The 27,475-nt window shown below is 38.8% G+C and overlaps 1 protein-coding gene across 2 annotated transcripts in view; it reads right to left on the bottom strand.

The window, feature by feature from the left end:
• Dnah9 (dynein axonemal heavy chain 9) overlaps positions 1-27,475 on the bottom strand; it is a 339,142-nt gene that overhangs the window by 209,083 nt on the left and 102,584 nt on the right. For both annotated transcript variants that reach the window (XM_042693416.1, XM_042693426.1), the window contains 7 exons: positions 18,692-18,822; positions 18,183-18,309; positions 17,546-17,698; positions 16,081-16,206; positions 14,667-14,906; positions 13,873-14,033; positions 2,655-2,811 (listed from right to left, as the gene is read on the bottom strand). In XM_042693416.1, coding sequence (XP_042549350.1) covers positions 2,655-2,811; positions 13,873-14,033; positions 14,667-14,906; positions 16,081-16,206; positions 17,546-17,698; positions 18,183-18,309; positions 18,692-18,822 — 1,095 coding nt within the window. The remainder of the gene's footprint in view (positions 1-2,654; positions 2,812-13,872; positions 14,034-14,666; positions 14,907-16,080; positions 16,207-17,545; positions 17,699-18,182; positions 18,310-18,691; positions 18,823-27,475) is intronic.

Raw genomic sequence — 27,475 nt, 5'->3', positions numbered from 1 at the left:
TTTTGTGCTGGGAATTGAATCTTGGACTTCATGCCCAAATTCATGCAAAGCAAACACTCTGCCACTGAGCTATACCCCAGTTGCTATTATTTCTTTCTTTGAAATTCCAACAGGTCCCATTTGGGATGGCATGGGGTGCTCCCTGGTGGTAACTACTGCTTTTGGGGTAACACTAGCTGCAGATTAATTGGGATGACACATCATCTATTTTCAGTAATATCCCACAATTCTTAGAATATGTTGAGCAATAACTATAGCAACAAAAAGGTCACTTGATTTCCAGAGGGTCTTGTAATAAACAAAATAATTCTGAACAGCTGGACAACAAATGGAAAGGTGGCTTGCAAATGGCATAGGTAGGCTGTCTGGTTAGCAGGGGTAATTGGCACAGCAGGAAGGGATCACCTATGCTCTGGTGTGTATTATTAAGAAGGCACCTATTGCTGCTCTGCTTGGTGTCTGGTCCTGACTCGATGACCAAAGCATCACACAGATACAGTGAACCAAGGATAGATTTTTCTTCCTCTCTGAACAATTATAGAAACAGGAGAGGTTAGAGTTGCATAATTAATTGTGAGAGAATTAGGTAAAATGGCTTTAGTGACCCCTGGCTGTAAGGCCAGCTCGTCTCTTCCTATTGGTTCTGCTAGATTTGACTTTGAAGAAACCGGCTGATTTTCCTCAATCAATATACCACATCTACATACAAATGAGTGTGTCTTTCAAAATGCACCCAGTGGGAATCTATATTTACTGCAGCAATGCTGCTAATACTTAACCATAGAAGAATCTAGAAGCTTAAAATAATCCTTAAGGTGGAGTTTATTTCTTTAAAGAGGAAATAAAAAACAATCTCCTTCCAGCCTTAAAAAGAAACATTATCTTAATGTGTTCATCAATAAAAGCAGCTGTGCTCAAATGTAGGGGAATGTGGACCATAGGGACAATTGTTATTTTGGGTCTGGATCTTCCTTTTATTTGCTTGCTATGAGAAAATGGGGTGTCACATGATTCTATTATTTTCACTGGAGAAAATACTCAAGTTGTAGAAAGATAGATAAGTCTCAGGAAAGAATCTTTCAGCTCTTTAACTGCAAGCGTTAACCTTGCAACCTTTAAAATCATCTCTGCAATAAATTTATTTTACAGTCACTATATCACATGACTTATATCATTTAATGCAATCATTTTTTCTATACTTTAAAGGAATTTAAATGCTATCCTGTTTACAAGAGAGATGTGAGGCAGTTTATAGAAACATAGGATACAATATAATACAAGTGATGAGACAGCAAGTTAATTTGTTATTACACATTTTAGAAAAATGACTCTATATTCATTTGTGAGCAGAACATTTCTAGCTAAGAAATGGCCTCATGGGCCTCTGGTTTCTGCGGCCTTTCCCCATTAACACAACCTGGAAGATAGCTTTGTTTTTATTTTGTTAGCTATGCCTTGGGATGTTGAGGTGCTAGAAAAGATGGCCTTCCTCACATTCTGTTTAGGATAAGCATTTGGATACAGTGCATTTAGCAGTGCACTTGTCTACTGTGGGTCGTGTCATGCAGTGAGTAGATGTTTCTCTGGTTTGTTTTCAGAAGTCATGCCTGCCCTTGCAGACCCTTTTAGGGAATGTTTCTCTATTATTTTCTAGACCCTCAAATTTAAGTTACTTCAATTCCTTACTAAATGAGTCATTTCCTTAATCTGACTCTGGGCTTCCCTGTGAGCTGGTACTGTGCTTCATATTTGGTACAAACTACCATAGATTCTGCTCTCCTGATTCCTCCAAATCTCCTACCCTGTCTTTCTGTTAGTCAAAATTTCCTTGCTGATGACTATGCCATTATAAACCTTCCTATCTCCATTCATCTACTGAGGGGTATTCTGGGTTGGTTCCATAGCTTAGCTATGGTATATAATGCTGCAATAAACATAGTTGTGCTGGTAGCTTTAGTATGGTCTTGTTTGTGATCATTTGGGTAAATGCCCAAATGCTGGGTCATAGGAGAACTCTATGTGGAGTCTTTTGAGGTTTTTTTTTGCAGTAACTAGCATATATCTGGAACAAACAGAAAAGGTCAGCATATGACCAAATAAGATGATGTTAAGCGAAATGAACCCCAAGATAGGGACACAAGTGTTTTTTTTGCTTGCTATTGTTTCTAACGTATTTATAATGTACCATGTGATTTTTTTCTTTCTTTGTATGTTCCTCCCCCAAGGTATAACCCCTGTTTTCACTGTATTTGATGTCAGTGCTCTGCATCTTGTATATACATTTCTCCAATTTGGGGAGGGGAAGGGAAAGAACAAAATGCTTAAATAGGAATACAGGTTGACCTATTGTAACAATGAGATATACAAGACACTATGTTGAAAAACAAACTTTGCAATTTAGGTGGGCGGGGAGTGTAGTTGTGGAGGTGGGGAGGGAAGGGATGGTAAGGGAAAAACAAAGGAGGAGACAACAATGCTTGATAGGAAATGTACTCATGACCTTGCTCATGTAACTGTAACCTATCTGTACAGTATTTTTACAATACAAAGTATTAAAATCTTTAAAAATCCTCAGCTGGGCCAGTGGCGTGGATAGACTCATTCCTGCTTTGGACTACTTCCCAGGTCCCAGTCAAAGTGGAGTGAATTCATACCTTATAGTCCATCTGCTCTGAGCAGTTAAACACATAGACCATGATGCCCAATGCTCGGCCCAGGTCCTTGGTGGTCTCTGTCTTGCCTGTGCCTGCAGGCCCTGCTGGTGCTCCACTCATGGTCAGGTGCAGAGACTGGGTGAGGGTGATGTAGCACCTGCCAAACACAAGAGGGAAAATGTCATTTTCAGTGCCACAGGTGGCCCTGTTGAATCCTTGGGAGATAAAGGTTTGAGGCCAGGTGAGGCCTGACAGCTTCCTCTCACTAGTGTCTTCCCCACTGAGTTAGAACTTCCCAGAGAACAGGTATGTCCCTAAAGGACATTAGCAGTGCTCTGCTGGGCCCACCTTGACTTTGACCTTACCTGTTCCTCTAGATTCATGTCTTCCCCCAGCACATTGAAGTCCAGCTATGTTGAACTCTATTGTCTTTACAGATGCTATAAGACTGTGCCTAGTCCTTAGTACTTCTCACCTAAACTCCTCAATCCCTTTGAGACTACACGAATGATGCTATGTTCCTTTCCAATCACTGTCTAGTTAGTGGCAGCTAATCTCTAGAGACTCATGTTTGACATTACTTCATCCAATGAGTGCTCCCAGATTTCCCCAATATTTGCACTGAGTGACAGATGTCCTCTTTTTTTTTTGTCCTAGGACCTGAACTCTGGGCCTGGGTGCTGTCCCTCAGCTCTTTAGCTCAAGGGTAGCACTCTACTACTTGAGCCACAGCACCATTTCTGGCTTTTTCTGCTTATGTGGTGCTGAGGAATTGAACCTAGGGCCTCAGGCATGCAAGGCAAGCATTCTACCACTGAGCCAACTTCCCAGCCCGACAGATGCCCTCTTAACTGAGCCCCTTTCTCATTCTATTCTATTCTAATCCCCCACCATACACAACATTTACATGCTCTGTGTCTATACCTTCATTAGACACATTAAATGGGTCTATGTATAATTTATGGTTTTACCTCCAGATCTCAGAACAACCCCAGGTACTAGCCCTGAATAGCTATTTATGAAACTCATCAATGAATGAATCTATGAGTGAATTGATCATTCAGTCTAATCTTCCTATGACTATCTTTATTAATGGCAAGAAAATTAACCCACCTTTCACACTATTTCTGATATCTTTTAAAAGGATTTGCATTTCTATTTAGTCTCATTTCAAAATGTGCTTTTGGATAGTAAGCCCATGAAAAGAAATGCTCAAGATCTTTGCTCACTTGGAGAATGCAAGTTAAGTGTACTTTGAGATGCCATGATGTCCCATTATACCAGGATAGCCATAGTTCAGAAGATGGCAGTGACAAATGTGGCTGAGTTTGCTAAAAAGTTGGAAGCTTTAAATATACCTGCTAGGAACATCAAATGGCACAGCCATTTTGAAAGACAATTTGGTAGTCTTTTTACATATAAAGCTTACCATATGATGTAGAAGCTCTTTCTCTAAGAATTTACTCAAGAGAAATAAATCCACTTGCTAGTAGTACTTGTTTATAGCAGTAGTATTTATAATAGAAAACTAAAGACAACTCAAATGTCCATCTACAGTGAATGGTAAAATATGTGCAGCATATCCATGCAATAGAACATTGAACAATATAAAAGAATGAGGTGATGAGCATCCTATGAAACAGATGGACCACAAACAAACATGACTGCATAAGAAAAAACAAAAAAAATCAGCTCTAAAAGAACATGTGCATCTATTCCATTAATAGGAAATACTCAAAAAAAAAAAAAAAAAAGACAAATAGAGATAGTCCTCAAATCAGTGGCTGCCTGAGACTGAGTGCAGAACAGGTATTTATTGCAAATAGGAAGATGAAAATGTTCTCAAACTAGGCAGAAGTGAAGGACAGCTCTCTGCGTTAACTAAAACTCTGTACATCAACTAAAGCTTATCATGGGTGAACTTTAAGGCATGTAAATTATGCCTCAATAAAGCTGCTGAAATGACAGCATCGGTCCAACTTATCGTTACCTAGCAAATTGACGTAAGAATCTCAGCACACAGGTTGCGCCGTCTGATAGGATCTCCAGAGTTAACTGTCTCTGTTTTGGAATCTGCTATCTCAAACTGACTAGACACTGATTGAATGCCTCATGTGCCAGATGGTAACTGGGTCTCTCCACTGACTTCACTGAGCCAGGGGTAAAAAAAAAGTTCTGAAAGAAGCTGAAGTAAGTTGCCTTCTTCTCTAATTAAGTGTAAAATTCCCTTACATGTTTGAGCGTTTGCCAGTGAAATTCAGGAAGGCTGCTTGCACTCCCTGAGCACAGAGAAGAGGCACATGGAATTCTTATTTTACCTCTCACTTTCCCATGGGGTGAACTGTATCAGCTCTGCTAACCAAGGGGATTTGGGCTACGATTAACTTTAACTCCTGGCTACTCAGGCTCCTGTTGCCCTGTGTCCACAGTGGCAATGTGAGGTTAAGTTTGATTAAGGTGAAAAGTTGGGTCTCGTGTTGTCTCTCTTGGCTACTGCTAGCATTTGGTAAATCATTTGAACCTTGGATTCTGAGTTTCTGGCTCCAGATTTTCCCTAAGCCTTTTATTTTCTCCCAGTCTCAGGTCTCTAGAACAGTTTAAGGCTACAGCAACCCAGTGAGCCCCATTCCCTACTCTAGAAAGAAAGGCAGCTGCCTGAACTGGCAGAGTCCCAGCCCCTATACAACTCACTTTTCCACCTTCCCTCTCATCCCCTTGTTTCCACACCACTGCCTCTTCTGCAGTCAAATAGGCCAAAACCTCTTATCTGAATTTTCAGGGGTCTTGGGTAATGTAGAAGCTTCTGATTATCTCCAGAAGCATGTAGGGGCAATACCAAAATATTATTTTTTCCTTTTAACTAGTAGAATTTGAGAGCTAAAAAGAATCTTCAAGGTCAACTAACCCAACTCCTCATTTTTCAGATGAGTAGGACTGAGGTTTGGGGTGGGGGAAGCTGGGGCTGTCTAACAAGTTTCAATAGCTAAGACAGGAAGGGAGGGGCTTTAGCTCAGCCAGTAAGAAAAGCACAAATAAAAAGAGAAGCATGTTTCCTTTTGCTGCAGGATAAGCTGCCAAGATGTTCTGGGCTTAGTACCTCCTTGACTTTCAGACACATCTTAGTTTTACAAAGCCCTCTGTATCATGTTGTCTCCCTCTCTTTAAACCCCCAAACCAGGGCTGGGAAGGTGACTCAGTGGTAGAGTGCTTGCCTTGCATGCCTGAGGCCCTGGGTTCGATTCCTCAGCACCACAAAAGCAAAAAGAAAAGAGCCGGAAGTGGCGCTGTGGCTCACGTGGTAGAGCACTATCCTTGAGCTGAAAGAGCTGAGGGACAGCGCCCAAGCCCAGAGTTCAAGCCCCACGACCGGACCCAAAAAACAAAAAAATAAACCCTCAAACCAGCTCCTTTGACCTATCCTGTATCCTAGAGAGGGCTGGCAGATGGAGCTATAGAGATTTAAGGCAAGGACTCTAGAAATAAGAAAAATACCTTTAAATCTTAAGTACATTGTGAAGGGTCTGTGAGATTGGTCAATTTCCTTATATCTCAAACACTGTTGTTGTTGGCATTTCACTATAGTTTAGATATGGCTTGTCTTCCCAAAGTTTATGTGTTGGAAGCTTAGTCCTTCATGTGGTAGAACCTTTCATTGACAGGACTTGGTGGAATGCGATTAGGTCACTGAGACATGCCCTTGAAGCAGGTATTGGGACACCAACCCATTTCTGTTCCCCCTCTCTTTACTTTCAGGCTGTGAGGTGAGCAGCCTCCTCAGCCATGAACTCTCACCACAGTATGCTTGGCTACTAAAGGGTCGAAGCAATAGAGCCAAGCAACCATGGACTGAGACCTCTGAAATTGTGATCCAAAGTAACCCTTCTTCCTCTCAGTTGATTTTCTTCAGTCTTTTATTAGAGTGACAGAAAGCTGACTAGCACATGCTATAACAAAACACAATCATGCCAATAATATCACCAGAGTCACAATTTTCACTCACACTCAAAGAGATTTTTCAAGGATGAAGGTCACCGTGGTCAGTCTTTGAATGCTAACACCTGGTTCAATGAGTGAAACTGAGCAATAATGTGATTCAACAATGTCAACCTGAAGAGAGGCCTCCAGCAACATGCCCAGGATTCCCCTGTACTGTTGTGTCCAATATCTTTATGGGTAACTTTCACTAAGAAACAATTGATTAGATAGAAAATAGGCCAATTCATAAACAGTTTTAACAATTAAAATGATGGATTAACTGGGTGTAGTTGCTCACGGTTGTAATTCTAGTTATTTAAGGGACATAGCTTGGGAAGACTAAGATTTGGGGCTGACCTTGGACAAAAAAGAACCTATCTAAAATCAACTAAAGGAAAAAGGAGTGGGTTGTGACTCAAATGGTAAAACACATGCTAAGCAAGTACAAAGCCCTGAATTCAAACCCCCATACTGCCAAAAGAAAAAGAAAGTAGGTTAGAACCAACACAGTCAAATTTACAATGGACAAATGTAGAATAATCCTCTAAGTACTTGAATACATAGAAAATGTGGAGAGATGATTAAATAGTTTACATAAAATAGTCCCAGAGATTTTAATAGATTCCAAGCTCAAGGTGAGAAACATTGCAAGAATAATGTCAGCATTAACCTAAAACAAATCTGTTTCTTTTGTAACATTTTAATATTTGAGGTTTAAAATTTTTGTATCCTTATAGATGTCCCCAGTTCTAGTATCTCATTATCATTTGTTAATAAGACTCCAGTGTTCACTTTTCCCCTTTCACTAGTTATAAAGTGTCTTTCTCAAAATATGACAGAAAGAACTAAAAGAAACATACTAAACATCTCACATATGATCTTGCTAGCAAAATACCCCCAGCATACCAAGTGATTAAACTTGAGTAGCTAAGACTATATTTTGTATTATTTATATGCCTCATATATGATTAGGAATTCTAGAAGTCATTTAGAAAAGATCCAAGAGAATCAAGAGTAAATCTCATAGAATTTTTTTTATGAAAGTCAATTAAATGAGCAAAATAGAAGACAGATATACAAACATCATTTCGTTCATGTATACAACTGAAAAGAAACTGAAAAGAATGCATGAAGTCAGGCCAGGATTTCTTTAGGTACAACATGGCCCATAAACTGGAAACTGATATACTGGATCTTATCAAAATTCAAGACTTCTGCACTTCAAAAGATGGCATTAAATGACTGGAAGCATGGCTCAAATGGTAGAGCACACGCCCTTGAATTCAAATCCCAACATAGCAAAAAGAGAGAGAGAGAGAAAGGAACGTAAATATGTTATTAAGAAAAGGAAATAGGAAAATAACAGTCTAGGGTACAATATTTGCAAATATGTACATAATACATCTAGAGTGTACAAAGGATTCTCAACAACTCAATACTATAGTGAGCATAAACCATGAAACAATGAGCAGAAAATATATGAACAGCTAGTAAGTACATGAGAAGTTGCTCAACATCATTTTAACTCAAACACCTTATAATATGGTTATGCTACATAAATTATAGGATACTTATAATTAGCCTATAATTCAACTATTAAAGTTTTTAGAATAATAACTAGGAAAACCCACCATATAATATTCAGTAAAACAAGAAATCTATATTTTATGTACAACATATGATTCAATTTCAAAGCTGGAGATCTACATGTAAAAGGAAACAGGCTAAATTAATGACTAGGAAACACAAAATAATATCCCAGTGAAATGACACATTACATCTCTCAGAACAGCTATAATAAGTACAACAGATAATAAATGTCTAGGATGAGGAGACATGTAGATCCCCCATTTCTGGGGTTAATGTAAAATAGTGCAGCCACTTCAGAAAACAATTTGGTCATTTCACAAAAAGTTCAACCTAAAGCAAACAATTCCAACAATTTCCTGTCCTCTTAGAGAAACAAAAAAATATAATCACACAAAACCTTGTGCAAAAATGTTCATAGCAGTATGGTTTATAATTACCCTAACTAGAACTAATCTAGGTGTCCAGCAACTGGTGAATGGGCAGAGGGAATGTGATATGCCTATTAAATTCAAATTCTGTTCAAGTTCTCCCTCTTTAAACACAACATACATGAGGGAACTCCTCTTTATTGTTGGTTTGAGTTCAAACCTCCTACCACTTATAATTGAAGACATTTTCATAAACATATTTAGATTCTGCACATGGCCTAAAATTTTTCCAAAGTATTAAAAAGACTACAGCAAAAAAATATAAATTCTAAATTTTATTTTAGATAAACTAGAAGTGAATATTAAATTTATTGCAAAATGAGCAGGGATTTTCTAAGAAGATATTGTGCAGTGAAGACTCCCAACTACTAATGAGAGTGGAAACAACATTGCTCATAGGGAGAAGCTTATAATTAACTGATTATCATGCTTAGAATCCATCCTGAGGAAATAAAATGAAATTCGGTAAAAATTTCACAGATGGTTTCATGCTGCTTTATTTTTAATAATAAAAAACTCATTTTTAACTCAAGCGCCCTATAATATGGTTATCCTACATAATTTATGGGATACTTATATTTAGAATATAATTCAGCTATTAAAGTTTTTAGAATAATAATTAGGAAAACAGACCATATAGTGTTAAGTAAAACAAGCAATCCATATTTTATATACAACATATGATCTCAATTTCAAAACTGGAGATCCACATGTAAAGGAAACAGGCTAACTATTAATAAGAACTGCCTCTGGGTGACTTCTTTTTGCCAATTACTAAATTTTCCAAATCTTCTCCAATAAAATAATCAGAGAAAAAAAACTTAACAAGCAAGTTTATGACTTTTACTAGTTGTGTCCCCATCCAGTAAGAAACCTTCAAAAATTCACACAGATTATATCCTGTCTACTTGCTGTGGCTCCTGAGAAAGTAGGAGGTAACTCAGAATTGATAAGCAGTTAATTAAAACAGCGCTTAACAAAGCTCAGGGCAGAAAAGGTGGACATTTATGTGTGAAGGTGAGGGATGGGGAGAAAAGGAAAGCAGATAATCGAACGACTAAGAAGCAACTCATGAGAATTGCTTTTGTTCAGCCTGAAAAGACATTTCCATTTAGTTCTTCAACTTAGCATTGTGTCAGTGGCCTAAGATGCTGGATGAGCCATTGTACCTACTTATACATTCCAGCCCCATCCAGGCACTGGGAAATTCCAAAGAAGTAGGCACAATCAGCCGGATGTACAATACCATGGGTGTGCTTTTAATGAATGTGCAAAGGTTGTACGAATCAATTGTCCATTTGATTAATTCTTCTGGCAGGAGAGAATTAAATGTACTTACACAACACAGCGGTAAAGGTTGAATGCTCTTTAAAATGTGATTTTCTATGTGGAGGCCAATTTTCTTTTCTTTTTTTTTTCTGAGCACAACATTTCTTGAGATAATAATGAAAGTCAATGAGAAAATGGAATTTACCATATAAATATTCAACTACATACTACTTTGTTGGAAAGACATCTAATGCAGAAAACAAGGTCAAAGTCTATATAGTGTTCACCATTATTTGCAGCAAATCTTCCTTCCGAGTTGTTATGTGCATCATTTCACAGAAGAGGCGATAAATCCCTTACTTTAGAAATAATTCATTGTCAAACTTTACCCTTCTCCTCTATAAGGTATTCAGCACAAGTGTACTAGAGACCTCTAAATCGAAAAGAAGTAATTATCTTCTTCAACTCCCCAGCAGGTGCAAAGACCTAGGGAAATAAAAGTCTTGTACTTTTTGTCACTCAGAATGGTAATGTCTGATAGGTCAGTGGGAATAGAAGGAAATATTCTGAATGTAATGAGAACACTGGATATGTATCCAGGGTCTCAGGATGTTGCATTCACTCTGGTAGTACCTCCTGCTTGTCTATTTTATGCTGGATATAGTGCTAGGTAGGTTTGAGAGTAGAGCGGAGACCGAAGTAAAGTCAATGTTATCATGGAACATACGATCTAGATCAGGGGATAAACATTAATCAGATTGCTCAAATAATGTGTAGCTTCATTATTCTGGCTCAAAGTGATACACATTTCCATATTGTTAGCTTGCATTCTAAGGCAGGCAGAAAAAAAAAAAAAAACTCATTGTAGAAAGAAATGCTGTACCAGATTTCCTCCCTGGTAATGATCGATGTCTTGCGGAAAATTACCATCAAGATGAAGATATTTAAGAGGATCCTGTCTGAATATAGTTCCAAGTAGGAAAGCTTTTCTTTCAACACACCTTGAAAGAACTCGAAAACTAATTGTGTCTAGCTAAAACCCTTAAGGTTCCAAGCCCCTCTCAAGAATTGCTTCAGCCTTTTCCATTTCAGCTGTAGACAGATGTGTGAGAGCCAAGACACAGAGTCTTGAGTAGACTTTTCCCTTGAGTCAACTCTACTTCATGATTCACAGTACCACTTCTGGATTTTTGATGATTAATTAGAGATAAGAGTTTCACCAGTCCAGGCAGGAGAGTCTGTGACTTTTGCCTCCATTTAACCACCATAAAACCAGAAGTGGCACTGTGGCTCAAAGTGGTAGAGTGCTAGTCTTAAGCAAAAGAACTCAGGGATAGCACTCAGGCCCTGAGTTCAAGTTCTACAACCTAAAAAAAAGTTTCATATACTTTCCTGACTGGGCTGGCTTCTTCAAACTTTGATCTTCACATCTCAGCCTCCTGAGTAGCTAAGATTTCAGGCTAGAGCTATTGGTGCCTGGCTATCACCATTTACTCTTTTAACAATATTAACTTTGCACCTTACTAGATGTTAAGGATCTTATACACAAGGCCAGCCAAGGTCAACCAGCCAACAGTCATCAAGCAAGTTAAGCAAGTTAAGGTTATTTCAGAAGCTAGGGAGTGTTTGGAAAAAGATACAGCAGGAAATTCTATCGGGACTGTGTGCTTGGTATGTACATGTGAGGTGGGAAAGGTTGTCTTTTAGCAAGAGTAGTCAGGAAAGGGCTCTTAGAACTCAGAGTAGAAAGAAATGATGACAGCAGTGGAATAGAGAGCCAGAGGATGACACTTCTGGCAGAAGGTTCTAAGCTGAAGTGAGGGTCCAGAAATGAGATGGAGTGAGCAGGAGGTAGGAAGTCAGGCATGGGGATGGCTAATAGGAATGAGCAGGTCCTAAGAAGACTTCACATTTTAGTCAAAGTACAGTGAGGAGCCATGGGGGACAGAGCTGTGACCTCAACAAGTTCTTTCCACACAAAGGAGATCTGAGGAAAAAGAAATGTGATTTGAGTGGGAAGAGGATTTTGAAACTGGGCAAGAAAATGAGCTGAAGAAATACATAAACATGGAGGTAGATGAGCCAGGAGGTCTTTATCTACAGAGGGTGTTGGGACTTCAGATTCCCCACAATTTATTTATTCCAGAAAGAGTAATAATTTGGAAATGTTTCATCAGCGATTTCAAAATGTATATGAATTTTTTAACAATAAGGCAGGCAATTAAGAAAGAAGGAAAGAAATTAAGAAAAACATTGCATAGAAAAGCCCTGGTGGTTCATGCCTATAATTCTAGCTACTCAAAAGGCTGAAATCGGAGGATCTTGGCTTGAAACCAGTTGGCAGAAAAGTCCACGACTCTTATCTCCAATTAGCCAGCAAAAACCCAGAAGTGGAGGTGTGGCTTCAGTGATAAAGCACCAAACTTGAGCAAGAAACCCAAGTAAGAGTCTGAGGCCCCGAGTTCAAGCTCCAGTACTGTCAAAAAAAGGAAAATATGGCACAGAGTACTTTGACCTTCCTTAGCCAGTAGTCTCTCATTTGGTGAGCCAGGAGTTAGTTGTGCCACTCTCTCTGGAAAGAAGAGATTCAGTGTTCAGTGGTAACTCCTAGCAGAATTTACAGACAGTTCAGAAGAATTGAAAGGTATCATTTCTCATGACATCATTGCCCCGATCCCTCTTTCCCTCACTCTTGCTCTGTCACCAGATAAACCTTGATAAAACACAGACTTCATTACATTGCTCTCTGGATGTAAATTTTTCCATAACTGATCATTGCTTACTGGATAAAGACTGTGTCTTTTACATTTCGCAGTCTAACACTGATGATTGGCTGCCTCCCCAAAAGTCAAGAGTTTACATTCCTCTCTCAGGAACACATTTTGAGTTATACCAATTCCATGACTTTATTCATAGTATTCTATTTCCCAAGGATACATATTAATAACTGTCTAACTTTGGGCCATCAATTCTCCCAATCAACAAATACCATAGATTCTTTGAACAGAAAAATTAATAAGTGAATGGATTTTTTTATTATTGTGAAAATACTGTACAGAGGGGTTACAATTACATGGGCAAGATAATGAGTACATTTCTTATCAAGCATTGTAGCTTCCTCCTTTGTTTCCCCTGTGAATGGATTTTTTTCTATTTCATGGACACTATGGCAATAAGCTTACAGTCTCCCATTGGAACCAAACACATACTTCAGGCTCCTGACCCAACGTCCTTGGTTTCCCAAATCATTCCAGTCTTCTCTCCACTGGGCATGAGTCTTTTCTCCACTATGATGATCAGAGGACTGACTTATATTTCAAATATTTAGACACTTTTAACATATGGTTTTGTTCATCTGAGAATGGCCAGTGAATTCTGGTGTGAATTTATTTCATGTTAGCTCTTTATGTTCATTCATGTAAGCTCCTTAATTGTTAGAACTATGCTTCTAAAATCTTTGTATCCTCAGAGCTAGTGGTATTATATAAATGGGGAAGTTGATTGATCAACTTAATGATAAGAAAATAAAGGATTAATCACTGAGCACTGATTGTGTACAAAATTCTTTGTAAGACTCTTACCTTCATAAAACAACCATGTGAGGTTGTGAGTTATTACCTTCATTTCTCAGATGAGGGAACCAAATATTATGCTCTAACTTTTTCATGGTTAAGCAACTAGCATGTGTTAGAGCTGGTATTAAGATCCAGGTGTGTCTAATTGCTTAGTGATTCCTCAGAAAGTCATGGTTCATTCATTTGTTCTGACATTTGCTCCAAGGAAATCTCTGCTCTACACCCTTTCAGTGTTATTTTACATCTACAGTATTGAGACAGGTCCTCCTCGTGCAGCTATGCAAATATATAGCAAAGGATGATGACTTTGGCACTTGGTAGTCATTGGATAGCTGAAAGTAGACAGCAGTAGGGCTGTCAGTGGTTGACTTCAGTACTCACCTGTCAGTCAAAGGTGTGATAACCAGGCGAGGTGTATTTCCCAGGTACTCATAGGAATACAGAAACTGGGCATCACAGATGTTGGCAAAACAGTGTTTGGCTTCATCATCCCAACGATGGCGTAGCTGGGACAACCAAAGGAAAGCCTGGGCATTGTCCACCTAAAAGAGAGTAAATCATTGTATTCAACAGGTACCTTGTGTCCCCTCCCCCATCCTACCCCAAGAACTCAATACATATAAGTCTCTAGATGGCTTGGATTTTATTTGCCACTTAAAAGAGTTGGGTACTTAGATCACAGCATAAAAAGCATAACTTGGTCTGATTACAGATGGATTACAATGGAGTTATATCTTAATAAACCTATAATGTCTTAAGTTGGATACATTCTCATTAAGAAGACCTAACCTACTTCATACCGTAGCTTAGCTTCATCTATCTTAAACCTTTAAGAATTTTACATTAGCCAGCAGTTGGGGAATATTCATTTAACATAAAGCCTATTTTATGACAATGTATTGAATGTCTCATGCTATTCATTGAACAACTGTAATGAAAACCTACTTTCTACTGAATACATCTTGGTTTTCTACCATTATAAAGTCAAAACAACATAAATTAAGCACATGAAAGTTGGGGAGCATCCATATACTGTTTCACTCAGATTTTAAAAAGTAGAAGCAGACACCCCTAGTGGGTGTTCAGGTCATAGGTCCCATGTCTTGGCTATCTCTGAGCTACTCCCATGGTGCACCTGTACACAAGAGGGAATACTCCTAGGTAACAGGACCTACCTTTTGAGCAATCATCTTGGCTACCACATCCCGAGCATGCACGTCAATGGTGCAAATAGTCATGATCTTCTGTCTGTCCCCTTTGGAGAGCTGGCCAATCAGCATGGTGATGAGGACTTTGAGTTGGGCCACTTGTTTCTTATAGTACTCTTTCATGGCATTCTCATAGCCTTCCTCCAGCCTGGCAAATGCAATGCCTACCTCTGTTGTCCACCAGATCTGAGTGCAAGTCAAGGCCACCTGCAGTACACCAAGAGCTGCTTAGTGAAGCTGTGATCAGAGATGTCCATCCAACCCATACACAACACAGCAAGGTCTCATGGTATAACTGCATGGGTGACAGGCCCCTTTTCTCCTTCTCCCATGACAACTGAAGACATAATTTGTAAACAATTTGTAAAATATTTATGACACGAGTGAGGACAGCATTTTTCTGCTCTTGAAACATGTATGATTTGACCTAAAGAACTGATTTTTAGTCAATGTCTGTGACCTCTAGAATGACCATTCAGATCATTTGGGTTTTCACTTCTTAGAGACAGCATCTTTCCTGTTGTTAGGAGAGTAAAAAAGTTTGACTGACTATCTCAATGACAGCTGGCCTTTGTCCTATTCCTCATAATCCCCTTATGGCCTGAGTTGTCTAATTCACTGAGCCCCTGTTGGTCATGTGTGGCCCATAGCTACTTGTCCATAGTATGTCTATTATTTCTTTATTTTTAAATAACCTCATAACCTTAAAATAATCTGGATACTTTGGAACGTCAAGGTAAGTAATGCTAAAAAATAAATCACTGTGATCTCTGTGTTTTTAAAGGATTTGAAAATATGTGGAAATAGAGCTGGGAAGGTGGCTTAGTGATGGAGCGCTTGCCTTGCATGCATGAGGCCCTGGATTCGATTCCTCAGCACCACATAAGCAGAAAAAATCGGAAGTGGGGCTGAGGCTCAAGTGGTAGAGTGCTGGCCTTGAGCTGAAGAGCGAAGGGACAGCACCAAGGTCCAGGGTTCAGGCCCCACGACCGACCAAAAAAATATGTGGAAAGAAGGATTCAAATAAATATTCTATTAGCTGAAGAAATTTTATATGGAAAATACATAATTTTGGTGGTGGAGAATTTAGACACAATGCTCATTTGGACTTTCATTGGGGAGATGTTGTAGATGTACTCTGAACAGAGCTGGGCACACATCATGTAAGACAGTTCAAAGAATTTAGTTGTTTAGATTTTCTTTTTTACCATGGACAATGATAGTAAAAATAGATCGCTCTTAGCTGTCTAGGGTCGTAGCTGAATTCCATCATGGCTGTCCATCTTCTTGCTCCCTCTTCTGACACCTCCTAGCTACCTGGGATTCAAGTCCCTCTCTGAGTGGACAATAGGGGCTCATAATGTTTCAGAAAGGAAGGTACCTGAGCTGGGTAATCAAACAGCCAGTGTTCTCTGGGCTTTTCATCATAGGCAGTCACACCTTCTGTCATCTCATGCCTCACGGTTGCCCTCATGTGAGCAAGCACATGGTTCAACCATACCTCTACCTGAAAGAACAATTCTAAGTTAGACACCATGAACCAAAGAAGCTATAATCAAAAACACATATTCTCTTCCACCTAGCAGCCTCAGGAGTGAAGAAAATAGAGCCTGGGCATCACAGACCTCCTGAATCACTATTGAAAGGCACAGAGAATCATCACCTTGGTATCATCAAAATGGAATGAGTAAGAGCTAGGTTAGTATGCCCACTTGGAACACACGGAACATGGTGACAAGATAAAGGGGTAGAGGACAGCCACCCAGAGTTAACAAAAAGAAACCTATATCTGGGTTGAGCCAAATACAATCAAGTGGATTCTTACTGACTTGTTCACACAGTATGGAGATGCAGGCCAGGATCATCTTTCCCTACTAAATGCTTCCTGGGTCTATGAAAAGAACACATTCTGAATTAAGCTCCAAGGCCCCTGGCCATTTTCATCAAACTAAGAACTTCAAATTATTTGTCTGGTCTAGTATCACCTGCCAGGATGTATGTGCATGCAGCAGAATCACTTGCAAGATATATTTTAAAACCAAATGTATGTCTATAGTAGGCTAGGGGACTAGGAATAGGGACCAGCAAGTAGGCTGTGCTGGGTCATTTAGATAATGAGCAATTAGGGACTTATATATGAATGGTGAAGGAGGATGGGGAGAAGGTTAAAGGCATCCCATGATTTGTGTGCCAGCGATAGGACATGGGAGACTTAGGAGGTGGAGAAAGATGGAATTGGCTTTCTAAAGAAAAGGGCTATGGAAGGAGTGATTCAGGGGTGCATTTGTGCCGAGAGGGGACATCTCAGGCAAGTGATTGATTTCGAAGGACATCTTCTCCCAAGGAAGGTGTCAGAATTTCAGAATCCCCTGTGGGGTGCTCCAAGGATTGCCTTGTAAATGTCTCCTGCTGCCACATATCATTTTCAAATCCTTTTCTGGTTGATTGAAGTATTGTTTATGTGCATCTTATTCTTCTCAGCACAGGGTTTGGCTTAAGGATGAAGTATGAATATTGACATGTGTCCTTCCAAGAGACAGAATAGGAGGGCATGAAAGGCCACTCCAATGTGGGTTCAAGTCAAGGGAAATTGAATGTCTCAGGGCACAGACAGCAGATCCCAGAGTCCATGAAGTTGATGCCAGCCATATATGAATGCAGATGTGGGGTGTGTGTGTGTGTATGTGTGTGTGTGTGTGTGTGTGAGAGAGAGAGAGAGAGAGAGAGAGAGAGAGAGAGAGCGAGAGAGAGAGAAGAAGAAGAAGAAGAAGAGGAAGAGGAGAGAGAAACAGACAGACAGAGACAGAGACCAAGAAAACAAGGGAAAGGACTGTTCTCTCTCTTACCTGCCCACTGCAATCACAGGGCTCACTGAATGCCACATATTCTTCTTCTTTACTGTACATGCCAAGACTTGTTTTGGTTGGGTTCTCACTGGCATCTAGCTGGAATTGCATCTTGGACATGTTGTCAAACAGTTTGGAAAGATGACGCTGGACCTATGAAGAAAAACCGTGCCAAAGGTTTGGGGAGTATTTCCAGGAAGTTGCTTATTAGAGTGCTGCTTAGAGCCTGTATTTGCCAACCTTGCACAAGACAAGTACTGGCATCATGGTGGTGTGAAGAGAACCAAATAGACTGTGTAGGAGTGGACAAAGAAATATAAAGCTAATGCGGAAAGTGCTGTCCATGGGACTGCAAGTGACAGGACTCCATTCTGTGTTTCCACAGTTGACCACTCCTTACCAGATGCCTCCTCAGAATCAGATCAAGATAGCCCCATAAAGACTTCAGTGTGCCAGCTTTGCCTTCCTCAGAGCCCCTCCAGTGCCAGTTTAGGAAACATTCTCAACAGCCATCAGGATGGCAATGAAGAAAGAGCTGGGGTTAGTCTCAAACATGTCTCCTCATGGCCAGAGTGAGGGATTCCGCTGGGAGGCCCAGTCCTCCTGGAGCTTTCTGTAGGGGCTCCCCACAGCTTACCTGTTGTGGAGATGTGCCATTGGAAAGGATGTCAAGCAGATCAGAGGAGGAGAGGAAGTAAAAGCGAGGGAAGGCGAGTCTCTTGGTGTCTAGGTACTCTGCCAGGGCCTTCTCGCACAGGCACAACCTGCAGCCACAGAACAAAGTGGGACTATGTGTGGGTCATACGCAAATATTGTGCCATTCTACATGAGGGACTGAAACATCTACAGATTTTTGTAAATCTGTGAGGTGCTCCGCAACCAATTCTCGGTGGACACTGAGGGATGTCTATATATTCAGTAGTTGGATCTATGCAGAGTTTAGCTGAAGAAACATTTAGAGATATTTACAAAGATATACATTAGCACATAGACATTAGCATTGACACCTCTGTAATGACATCCATATTATTCAAATATACAAGCAAAGCAAGCCTCCCCCATGGCACTCATTTCACTCGGGAAGTTAAATTAAGCCAAGGTCTCAGAGACAGAAGGGAGAAGGAAATATAATGAGGAGAACCTCACCTGCTCTGAATCCCTTCCAACTTTTCATAGAGACCTGGTTTGTTGGTGGCTTCTACCACATTTGGAGTTTTCTGAGCAGCATAAGCCAGTTCTTTAAAGTCAGTGTCAATGCCTTCGAATCTTTTAGCATCCTACAAATCAGAAAAGTGAGAGAAAAATCAATACCACACCCCTCCCTTCCTGTAGCCTCTTGGAAGCAGAAAGCTGTTGATAGCTTGTGACATGCGGAGATCAGACTCTAAGAAAAAAAGAGCTGTTAGCTCCAAACAGCAGTTCTCTGTCACTTAGCCCTTTTGCTTCTTAAAAAAATTATGGAACAATGTCATGTCAATGGGTGCTTCTTACATTAAAAACTGCTTTTACCTTTTATTGTGGGGCTGGGTTGCTGGAGATCAATCCAGGACTCAATCATGCTAGGCAAGTAATAAAATGCATATTTAAAAAAATATTCAATTCATTTAAAAAGTAATAAGAGCAAACCCATTATGTTAGCTTAAAGAGGATGTTTTTATCCAAAAATAATTATATTTTTCCAAAGCATCAAAAAGTGGCATCCTTTTACTTTTCTTTTTTCCTTCCAACTGCTTTACTCTCTGCCGTGAACATCCATGGTAGTTTCATATTGCTTCTGCATTCAATTTCTGTGATATCACATGTCAGGTATCCTCTGAAGAACACCATTGTATATCCATAAGAGCAAAAAATGAGAGCAGGAAAAAAATAAGAGCAGAAAAGCCAGATAAAACCAGGAGCATAACAATATGACTCACAATGCAATCCTAGCAGAGGTCCAGAGGCTCTGAGCAGAAAATTCGGAGACACTCCAGTTCCAATTAGTCAGTGTGGTCAGGTGTAGTTGCTCATGCCTATAATCCTAGCTATGGAGATACTGAGATCTGAGGATTGTGGTTCAAAACCAGCCTGGGCAGGTAAGTTCATGAGACTCTTACGTCCTATAAACTACCAAAAAAAGACACAAGTAGAGTTGTGGCTCAAGTGGTAGAGCACTAGTCTTGAGAAACAAAAAAAAAAAAACAACAACTCAGAGACAGTGCCTAAGCCCTGAGTTCAAACCTCCAGTGCTGGCATGGTTCAAGTGGTAGAGTGACAGATGAGAAAGCAAGCAAACATAATATCCCTGAGTTTAAAACCCACTACTAGAAAAAAAATCCAACTAACATTTCAGTGTGGTCACCAAGATAGCTTTGACCTTGAGGACCCCTTGGAGTATCTCCAGGATTCCCCATCTCCACCCCTAGCAATGATACATAATTGCTAAGTCAAAAGACAGTGAGTCTAATGCATTTCCTAGGTTCATAAAGATTTTCATATACCAAAGTAAGTTTTTCCTCAGTAAATATTCTACTCGGATGCCAAAACTAAATATCATTACCTCCCACCCCCGCACCAAACATGAACCCTCACAGTGTTATGGGAAACTGAGAGACTAATAAGAAAAGCATTTTAGCTCAACATCTGGCACCTGAAAAGAGTAGGTGGAATTATTATTGCAAGTTAACTGTCATATTTGCACATGTGCTGCTCTATTATATTTCTTGAGGTAGTGTCAGAAATTCACAAATGAGGAAAAGACACAGAGAGGTTAAGTCATCTGTCCAAAGTCACAGAGCAATAGGAGGGAGTTACATCTGAAACTCAGGCTCTATCCTGGGTAATCCAAGACAATTTCCTAAGATTTAATAATAGAAGAATTATTGTTCCTCACTGAGGTGGTTTGTTCTGATTAAAAGTGAACATGTATCAAGAATATAGAAATGTTGAAAATGATCCAGCATGGATCATTTCCAGCATAGATAAAATTATCCAGCATGGATAATTTCAACAGGAAAAAAACTAAACAAAAATTTTAATTATACCAAGAGCCATTATGCAAAAATATATGTATGTGAATGCCAGTTGGGAAATATCATAATGAATGAAAATAATTACCAATTAAGGTGCAAGATTAGGCTGATATTACTGTATTTTTCAATCATGTCTGTTACATTGTGTGTACTAAGCAAAGAACTATATTACATGTTTTCCACACAGACTTGGGACACTGGATAGAAAATCCTTTAATATTTTTAATGAAAAGTTCTCTCTCTTCTTAAAATCTCTACCAGTATCTCTACCTGTGTCCTTTTCTGTACCAAAATAAGCCTGCTCTTCTTTAGTCACTGGCATTTGGGATAAATAAAATTGGGCTTATTCAATCTGGTTTAATTATAATTGCTATGACAGAATTATTCTTTGCTATGCTTCGTTTAGAACAGACAACTTTAATCTGCATGATGACATTAAATAGCTCTTTTAGGGATGAGCTGGAAAATGGTTACGTTTTGTTGGGATGAGCTGTAATTTCTAAACAGGGTCTGGACAACTCATGATATTCTAGAATTAAATTAATTTGTAAGCAAAGAACTTGCTGTACTGAAGGGACTCAGAAGAAGTTTGAAAAATTAAAAAGAATTAGAGTACATGGATAAAAGTTAATTGCCCATTAATTAGAGCTATTTAAAAGGGGACAAATACAGGACAGGTAATAATGAGAGCACATATTTTAGGGAAATCTACTGTTCGGTATTTAGCTGATAATTGGTTTTCATTTTGTTGGTGCAGACCAGAAGTTTGTAGGATGGCTTGGTCTGAGATGGAACTTGACTTTGTCTAGGAGTCACCTTGTACTTGCACTTCCATGATTTGTAAATGGCCTGGCCCAAGCTGCAGTAGCTAGTATCTTCCATTCTCTCTACTTTCTCACTCATGTGCACTTAAAAAAACAAAAATGACAATGCCAGACATGATTGTGATACCTGTAATCCTAACACCAACTGGGAGACTGAGGCAGGAAGGCTGCAAGTTGGAGCCAGCCTGGGCTACACAGTGAAATCATTTCTCAAAAATAAAACAGAAGATGTTTTATCTCCTAACAGTGGAATAAGCACAACTGTAAGACCCTTTTTGGAGGTGTGGAAAAAGCCAGAACATACTCAGAAGCACAGATGGTGGCAGCCACTTCCTGAGGGTACCAGAGGAGGAGTAAATACAAGAATTCCAAACCCGCCACACAAGGTGCCCCATATCAGGAAACAGCTGTTTCACCAGAGGAATCCAGGACAAGGACCCTAGAGACCTTCGTGGAGGGTGAATGACTCGACCCTGAGCTCCATGTGCTAACAGGAAGAAGGGTTGCTGAATTTTTGTATAATTCTCCCACTGCCCAGGATGCTAGGCCACACTGACTCAAGTGGGTCCCAGTAGAGACCATTGCCAAACATAATCATAATCCTTCTCCCCCACAGGGTACCAGCTACACTGCCCAAGCTGAGGGGCAAGTTCAGAAGAGAATTCAAGCCAGTGACAGAGGACCACATTCCTATCCCTGAGAGGTATGGGGAGCTGACACTTGAGCAGGCTTTTCAGTGCCGAGAGCGGATTGGAAACAGCAGCAATAGTTTCTCGTAGCTTTAGAAACTTATCTGGGGAGCACTATCAGGACATACAGCACATCCCTGAGGAGTCTCAAGAGAGATACAGTGCTTCATCTTCCACCAGAGGAACTGCAGTTCATTCGAGCCAGATCACAAAATGGAACCTGAGACTGGAAGTGCAGATCATCTCAAAGACAGAATTTGGTGGGCAACCAACTATAATCTCAACAAATACAGAACTATGACTGTTTTGGGACCTCTTTTCTCTTTTGCTTTCTTTAATTTTTGTGGTTGTGAATATTTTGTTTTGTTTTGTTTTCATTTGTTTAGGGGTAGGAGGTTCTTTTTAGTTCTGTGTATTTGATTGCTTTATTTTTGCTTTTCCCCCTCCTCTTCTTTCTTGTCCTCTTTCTTTGTTCTTTTTTCTGGAAAGCTCTCCTTCCTTATATCCTAGAGCCTTCATCTTTTTCTATTTACATCACCTTTATTTCACCATTCCTCCTCACATGAGATCTTAATAGCTGCACATAGCATATCCCATTTCCTGTCTCATCATCTTCCATACTCCATATTTCTTCCCTCATCTCCCTATAACCCAGAGAATTTAGCTCTAACCCCTACACTACTATATAAAAGCTTGGCCCTCCCAAGAAAAACTTCATATAGAAAAATGATGTGTATAAATGGAGAGAATGGAAAGTTGGATAAAAAGGCAAGATACAATCATCTATTATCTATAAGACAGATATCTAACTGGCAAAAACAAACACTTCCTTTAGGGAAATGTTGGAAAAAATCTTCTGAGCACATAAATTTTATAAGGGAATGGCACTACTCATATATGATAATGTAAATTTCAAATCAAAATTAATCAGAAAAGATAGAAAAGGAACTTCATATTAATAAAAGGAGTTCTCTATCAAGAAGACATAACAATTTATAACATCTGTACATCAAATGCTTGAGCATCCAACTTTGTCAAACAAATACTATTGGACTTAAAAACACACATAAATCTTAACACAATAATGGTTAGAGATTTCAACACCCCACTTTCACTGAATATAATCATCCAGACAAAAACTCAGTAAGGAAACTCAGATTTAAACAACACCATAGACTAATTGAACCTAACAAGACTTCTGCAGAATTTTTCATCCAGCAGCTGCATAATACACATATTTAATCATCCCATGGAACTTTCTCCAAGGTAGACTATATTCTAGGTCATTAATCAAGTCTCAGCAAATTCAAGAAAATTGAAAATAATACCCACTATGCTATTGAACCATATGGAATAAAACAAGAGCCCAATAGCAAAAGAAACCACAGAAAAAGTTCAAATTCATGGAGTCTGAACAACATATTGCTGAATGATCAGTGGGCATCAAAGAGATAAGAGAGGAAGTCTGAAACTTCCTAGAATCTAATGAACATGAAAACACAACATACTAGAACATATGGGACATAGCCAAGGCAGTGCTAATAGGAAAGTTATCATTCATTATGAGTGCCTACATCAACAAAATAGAGGAATCTCAAATTAATATTCTAATTATGCACCTCAAGCTCTTAGAAAAAGAACATGCCAAACCTCAAACCAGCAGATGGAAAGATACAATAAAAGTTAGATCAGAAATAAGTGAACTAGAGACTGAAAGAACTATATAAAGAACCAACAAAAAATGAGTTAGTTCTTTAAAAAGATAAAATTGACCAAAAGAAGAAGATATATCACCTACATAAATAAAATTAGGCATTAAAACAGGCATATCACAACAGATACAAGCAAAATTCAGAACATTATAAAAGAATATTTGCAAGCTTTAATGCCAACAAACTTTAACATCTGGTAGAATTAGATGCATTTTGACATAACCTCAATGTACCAAAATTGAGTCAATAGGATATAAACATTTAAACAGATCTATAACAAGTAACGAAATGATAATGGGAAAAAATCTTCTGGTAAATAAAAGCTCCAGCAGTAGTGGAATCACTAAGTTCTCTATAAACCATTAAAGAAAAATTAACACCAATGCTCCTCAAATTTTACCACGAAAAAGAAAGGGAAGGATTGCTACCTAATTCACTTAATGAAACCAGCATCACATTCATTTCTAGACCAAACAGGGATTAAACAAAAAAAGACAATTGCTGATGTGGATAGACACAGAACTTCTTAATAAAATACGAATGGATTAAACAACTAATAAAAAAATACACCACAATCAAGTTAGTTTCTTCCCATGGATGCAACACTGGTTCAATCTACATAAATCAGTAAATGTTAAACAGCCCATTAACAAAGCCAAAGACAAGAACCACATGATCATCTCAACAGAGAATTAAACATTTTTGACAAAATTAAACAACTTTTTCTGATTAAAAATTAGCTCTGGATATCTGAAAACAAAAATTTAATGAGGCACATGAAGCTCCTTGAAAAATAGCAACAAGCTAAACCTCAATCCAATAGACAGAAACAAATAATTAAAATTAAATCAGAATTAAATGAATTAAGAGTCCAAAAAACATAGAAAGAATCAACAAAACAAAGAGTTGGTTCTTCAAAAAAAATTAACAAAATTGACAGACCCTTAACAAATCTTAGCAGAAAAAGAAGAGAACACACCCAAATAAACAAACTCAGAGTTTAAAATGGAAACATCACCACAGAAACAACCAAGATTCAGAACATTATAAAGGAAAACTTCTGAAAACTTTATGCTAATGAGTTTGAAAATCTGGAAGAAATGAAACAATTTCTAGCAAATGTTGACATGCCTAAACTAAACCAAGATGATTTAAACCAACTTAACAAACCCATATCAAGCATCAAAATAGAAATAGCAAAAGAGACCTCCCATCCAAGAAAAGCCCAGGCTCAGATGGATTTACAGTGGAATTCTACAAGGCCTTCAAAGCAGAACTCACACCAATACTCCTCCAACTTCTCAATTAAATTGAAAGTGAAAGTTCACTACCAAACTTTCTATGAAGCCATCAAACCCTCATCCCAAAACCAGGCAGGGACTCATCAAAGAAAGAGAACTATAGACTCATTTCTTTGATGAACATAGATGCAAAACTTCTCAACAAAACTTTTGCTAATCAACTTCAACAACTCATCAAAAAAAATCATACACCATGATCAAACAGGAATCATTTCAGCGATGCAAATCTGGTTCAATATATACAAATCAATCAAAATAATTCATTACATTTACAAGAGCAAGGATAAGAACCACATGATTATCTCAATAGATGCAGAAAAAACATTTGACAAGATTCAACACCCTTTATGATGAAAGCTCTAGGAAAACTAGGAATCCATGGAACATTCATCAATATAATAAAGGCTGTGTGTAACAAAACTATAGCCAGCATTATACTTAATGGCAAAAACCTAGAGCCATTTTCTCTAAATTCAGGAACACAACAAGGATGTCCACTCTCTCCACTCCTCTAAAAGGATTAGAATGCGTAGCTATGGCAATAGGACAAGATGCAAACATAAAGGGGATCCAAATGGGGAAAGATGAACTAAAACTCTCCCTCTTTGCAGATGACATGATCTTGTATTTAAAGCACCCCAAGGATTCCACTCCCAAGTTACTCGAGCTGATCCAAAACTTTGGCAAAGTAGCAGAGTATACAATTAACCCTAAAAAATCAATGGCTTTTCTGTATGCCAATAACAAGAAGATGATAACAAAGGATGCATTACATCACTCAAAGAACTTTAACCCCTCTGTACAGTGTCTTTACAATAATATTTATTTATTTAAGAAAAAGGAGAGGGTCTGGGAAGATGGCTCAGTGGTAGAGTGCTTGCTTTGCATGCACGAGGCCCTGGGTTCGATTCCTCAGCACCACATAAGCAGAAAAAGCCAGAAGTGTCCCTGTGGCTCAAATGGTAGAGTGCTAACGTTGAGCAGAAGAGCTGAGGTACAGCACCCAGGCTCAGAGTTCAGGCCCCACAACTGACAAAAAAAAAGAAAGAAAGAAAGAAAAGAAAAAGAAAGAAAAGAGAAAAAGTAATGAGAAGAACGCGGCTGAAATCAGGAAAGCAACAACTTTTGTAATACCCTGCAAAAAAATAAAATACCTAGGAGTTAAATTAACTAAAGAAGTGAAGGACCTCTATGATGAAAACTTTAAAATCCTGAAAAAGAAAATTAAAGCAGAACTAAGGAAGTGGATAAACCTCCCATGTTCCTGGATTGGGAGGATTAACATCACAAAAATGGCAATACTTCCAAAAGCTATCTACAAATTCAATGCAATACCTATCAAATGGAAGAAGCAACCCAAAATTCATATGGAACAATAAAAGACCCCAAATAGCAAAAAACATCCTTAGCAGAAAGAACAGTGCTAGAGGAATATCAATACCAAATTTCAAACTCTACTACAAAGCTATAGTAAGCAAAACAGCTTGATACTGGCACAAGAACAGACCCGAGGACCAATGGAATAGAACTGAAGACCTAGAAATGAACCACAGACCTATAGCCACCTAATGCTTTATAAGGGAGCAAAAAAAAAAAAATAGAATGAAAGGAAGACAGTCTCTTCAGTAAATGATGTTGGCAAAATTGGTTAAACACCTGTAAAAAACTAAAGCTAGATCATTCTATATCACCCTGCACAAGAATCAACCCCAAATGGGTCAAAGTCCTTGAAGTCAAAGCAGACACCCTGAAAACATTACAGGAAAGAATAGGAGAAACTCTAGGGCTCGTTGGCAGTGGCTGAAATTTTCTTAATAACGACCCCAAAACACAACAAATCAAAGAAAAGTTAGACAAATGGGATTGCATGAAACTGCAGAGTTTCTGCATGGTAAAGGGCATAGCTAGCAAGATCAATAGAAAGCACATGGATTGGGAGAAGATCTTCACTAGCCATACAATGGACAAGGGTCTCATATCTAAAATATACTTAGAACTCAAAAAATTAAACATCCCTACAACAAATCTTCAAAGCAGCAACCATCCAATTAATAAGTGGACTAAAGACTTAAAGAGAGACTTCTCTGAAAAGGAAATAAGAATGGCCAATAAACACATGAAGAAATGTTCAACTTCCCTAGCCATAAAATAAATGCATCTCAAAACAACATTGAGATTCCACCTCATCCCAGTTAGAATGGTTATAATCAAAAAATCTAATAACAATAGATGCTGGAGAGGTTGTGGCCAAAAGTGATCCCTACTGCATTGTTGGTAGGAATGTAAACTTGTTCAACCACTTTGGAAAGCAGTATGGAAGTGACTACACATAGAGCTCCCCTATGGCCCAACAATCCCACTTTTGGGCATTTACCCAAAGGATCACAAACAAG

This window comes from Dipodomys spectabilis, unplaced genomic scaffold (assembly GCF_019054845.1).
Source record: "Dipodomys spectabilis isolate Male_0828 unplaced genomic scaffold, ASM1905484v1 ptg000004l, whole genome shotgun sequence".
Lineage (NCBI taxonomy): Eukaryota > Metazoa > Chordata > Mammalia > Rodentia > Heteromyidae > Dipodomys > Dipodomys spectabilis.
Note: the sequence above shows the minus strand (reverse complement) of the source record. Positions and strands in the feature narration are given on the sequence as shown.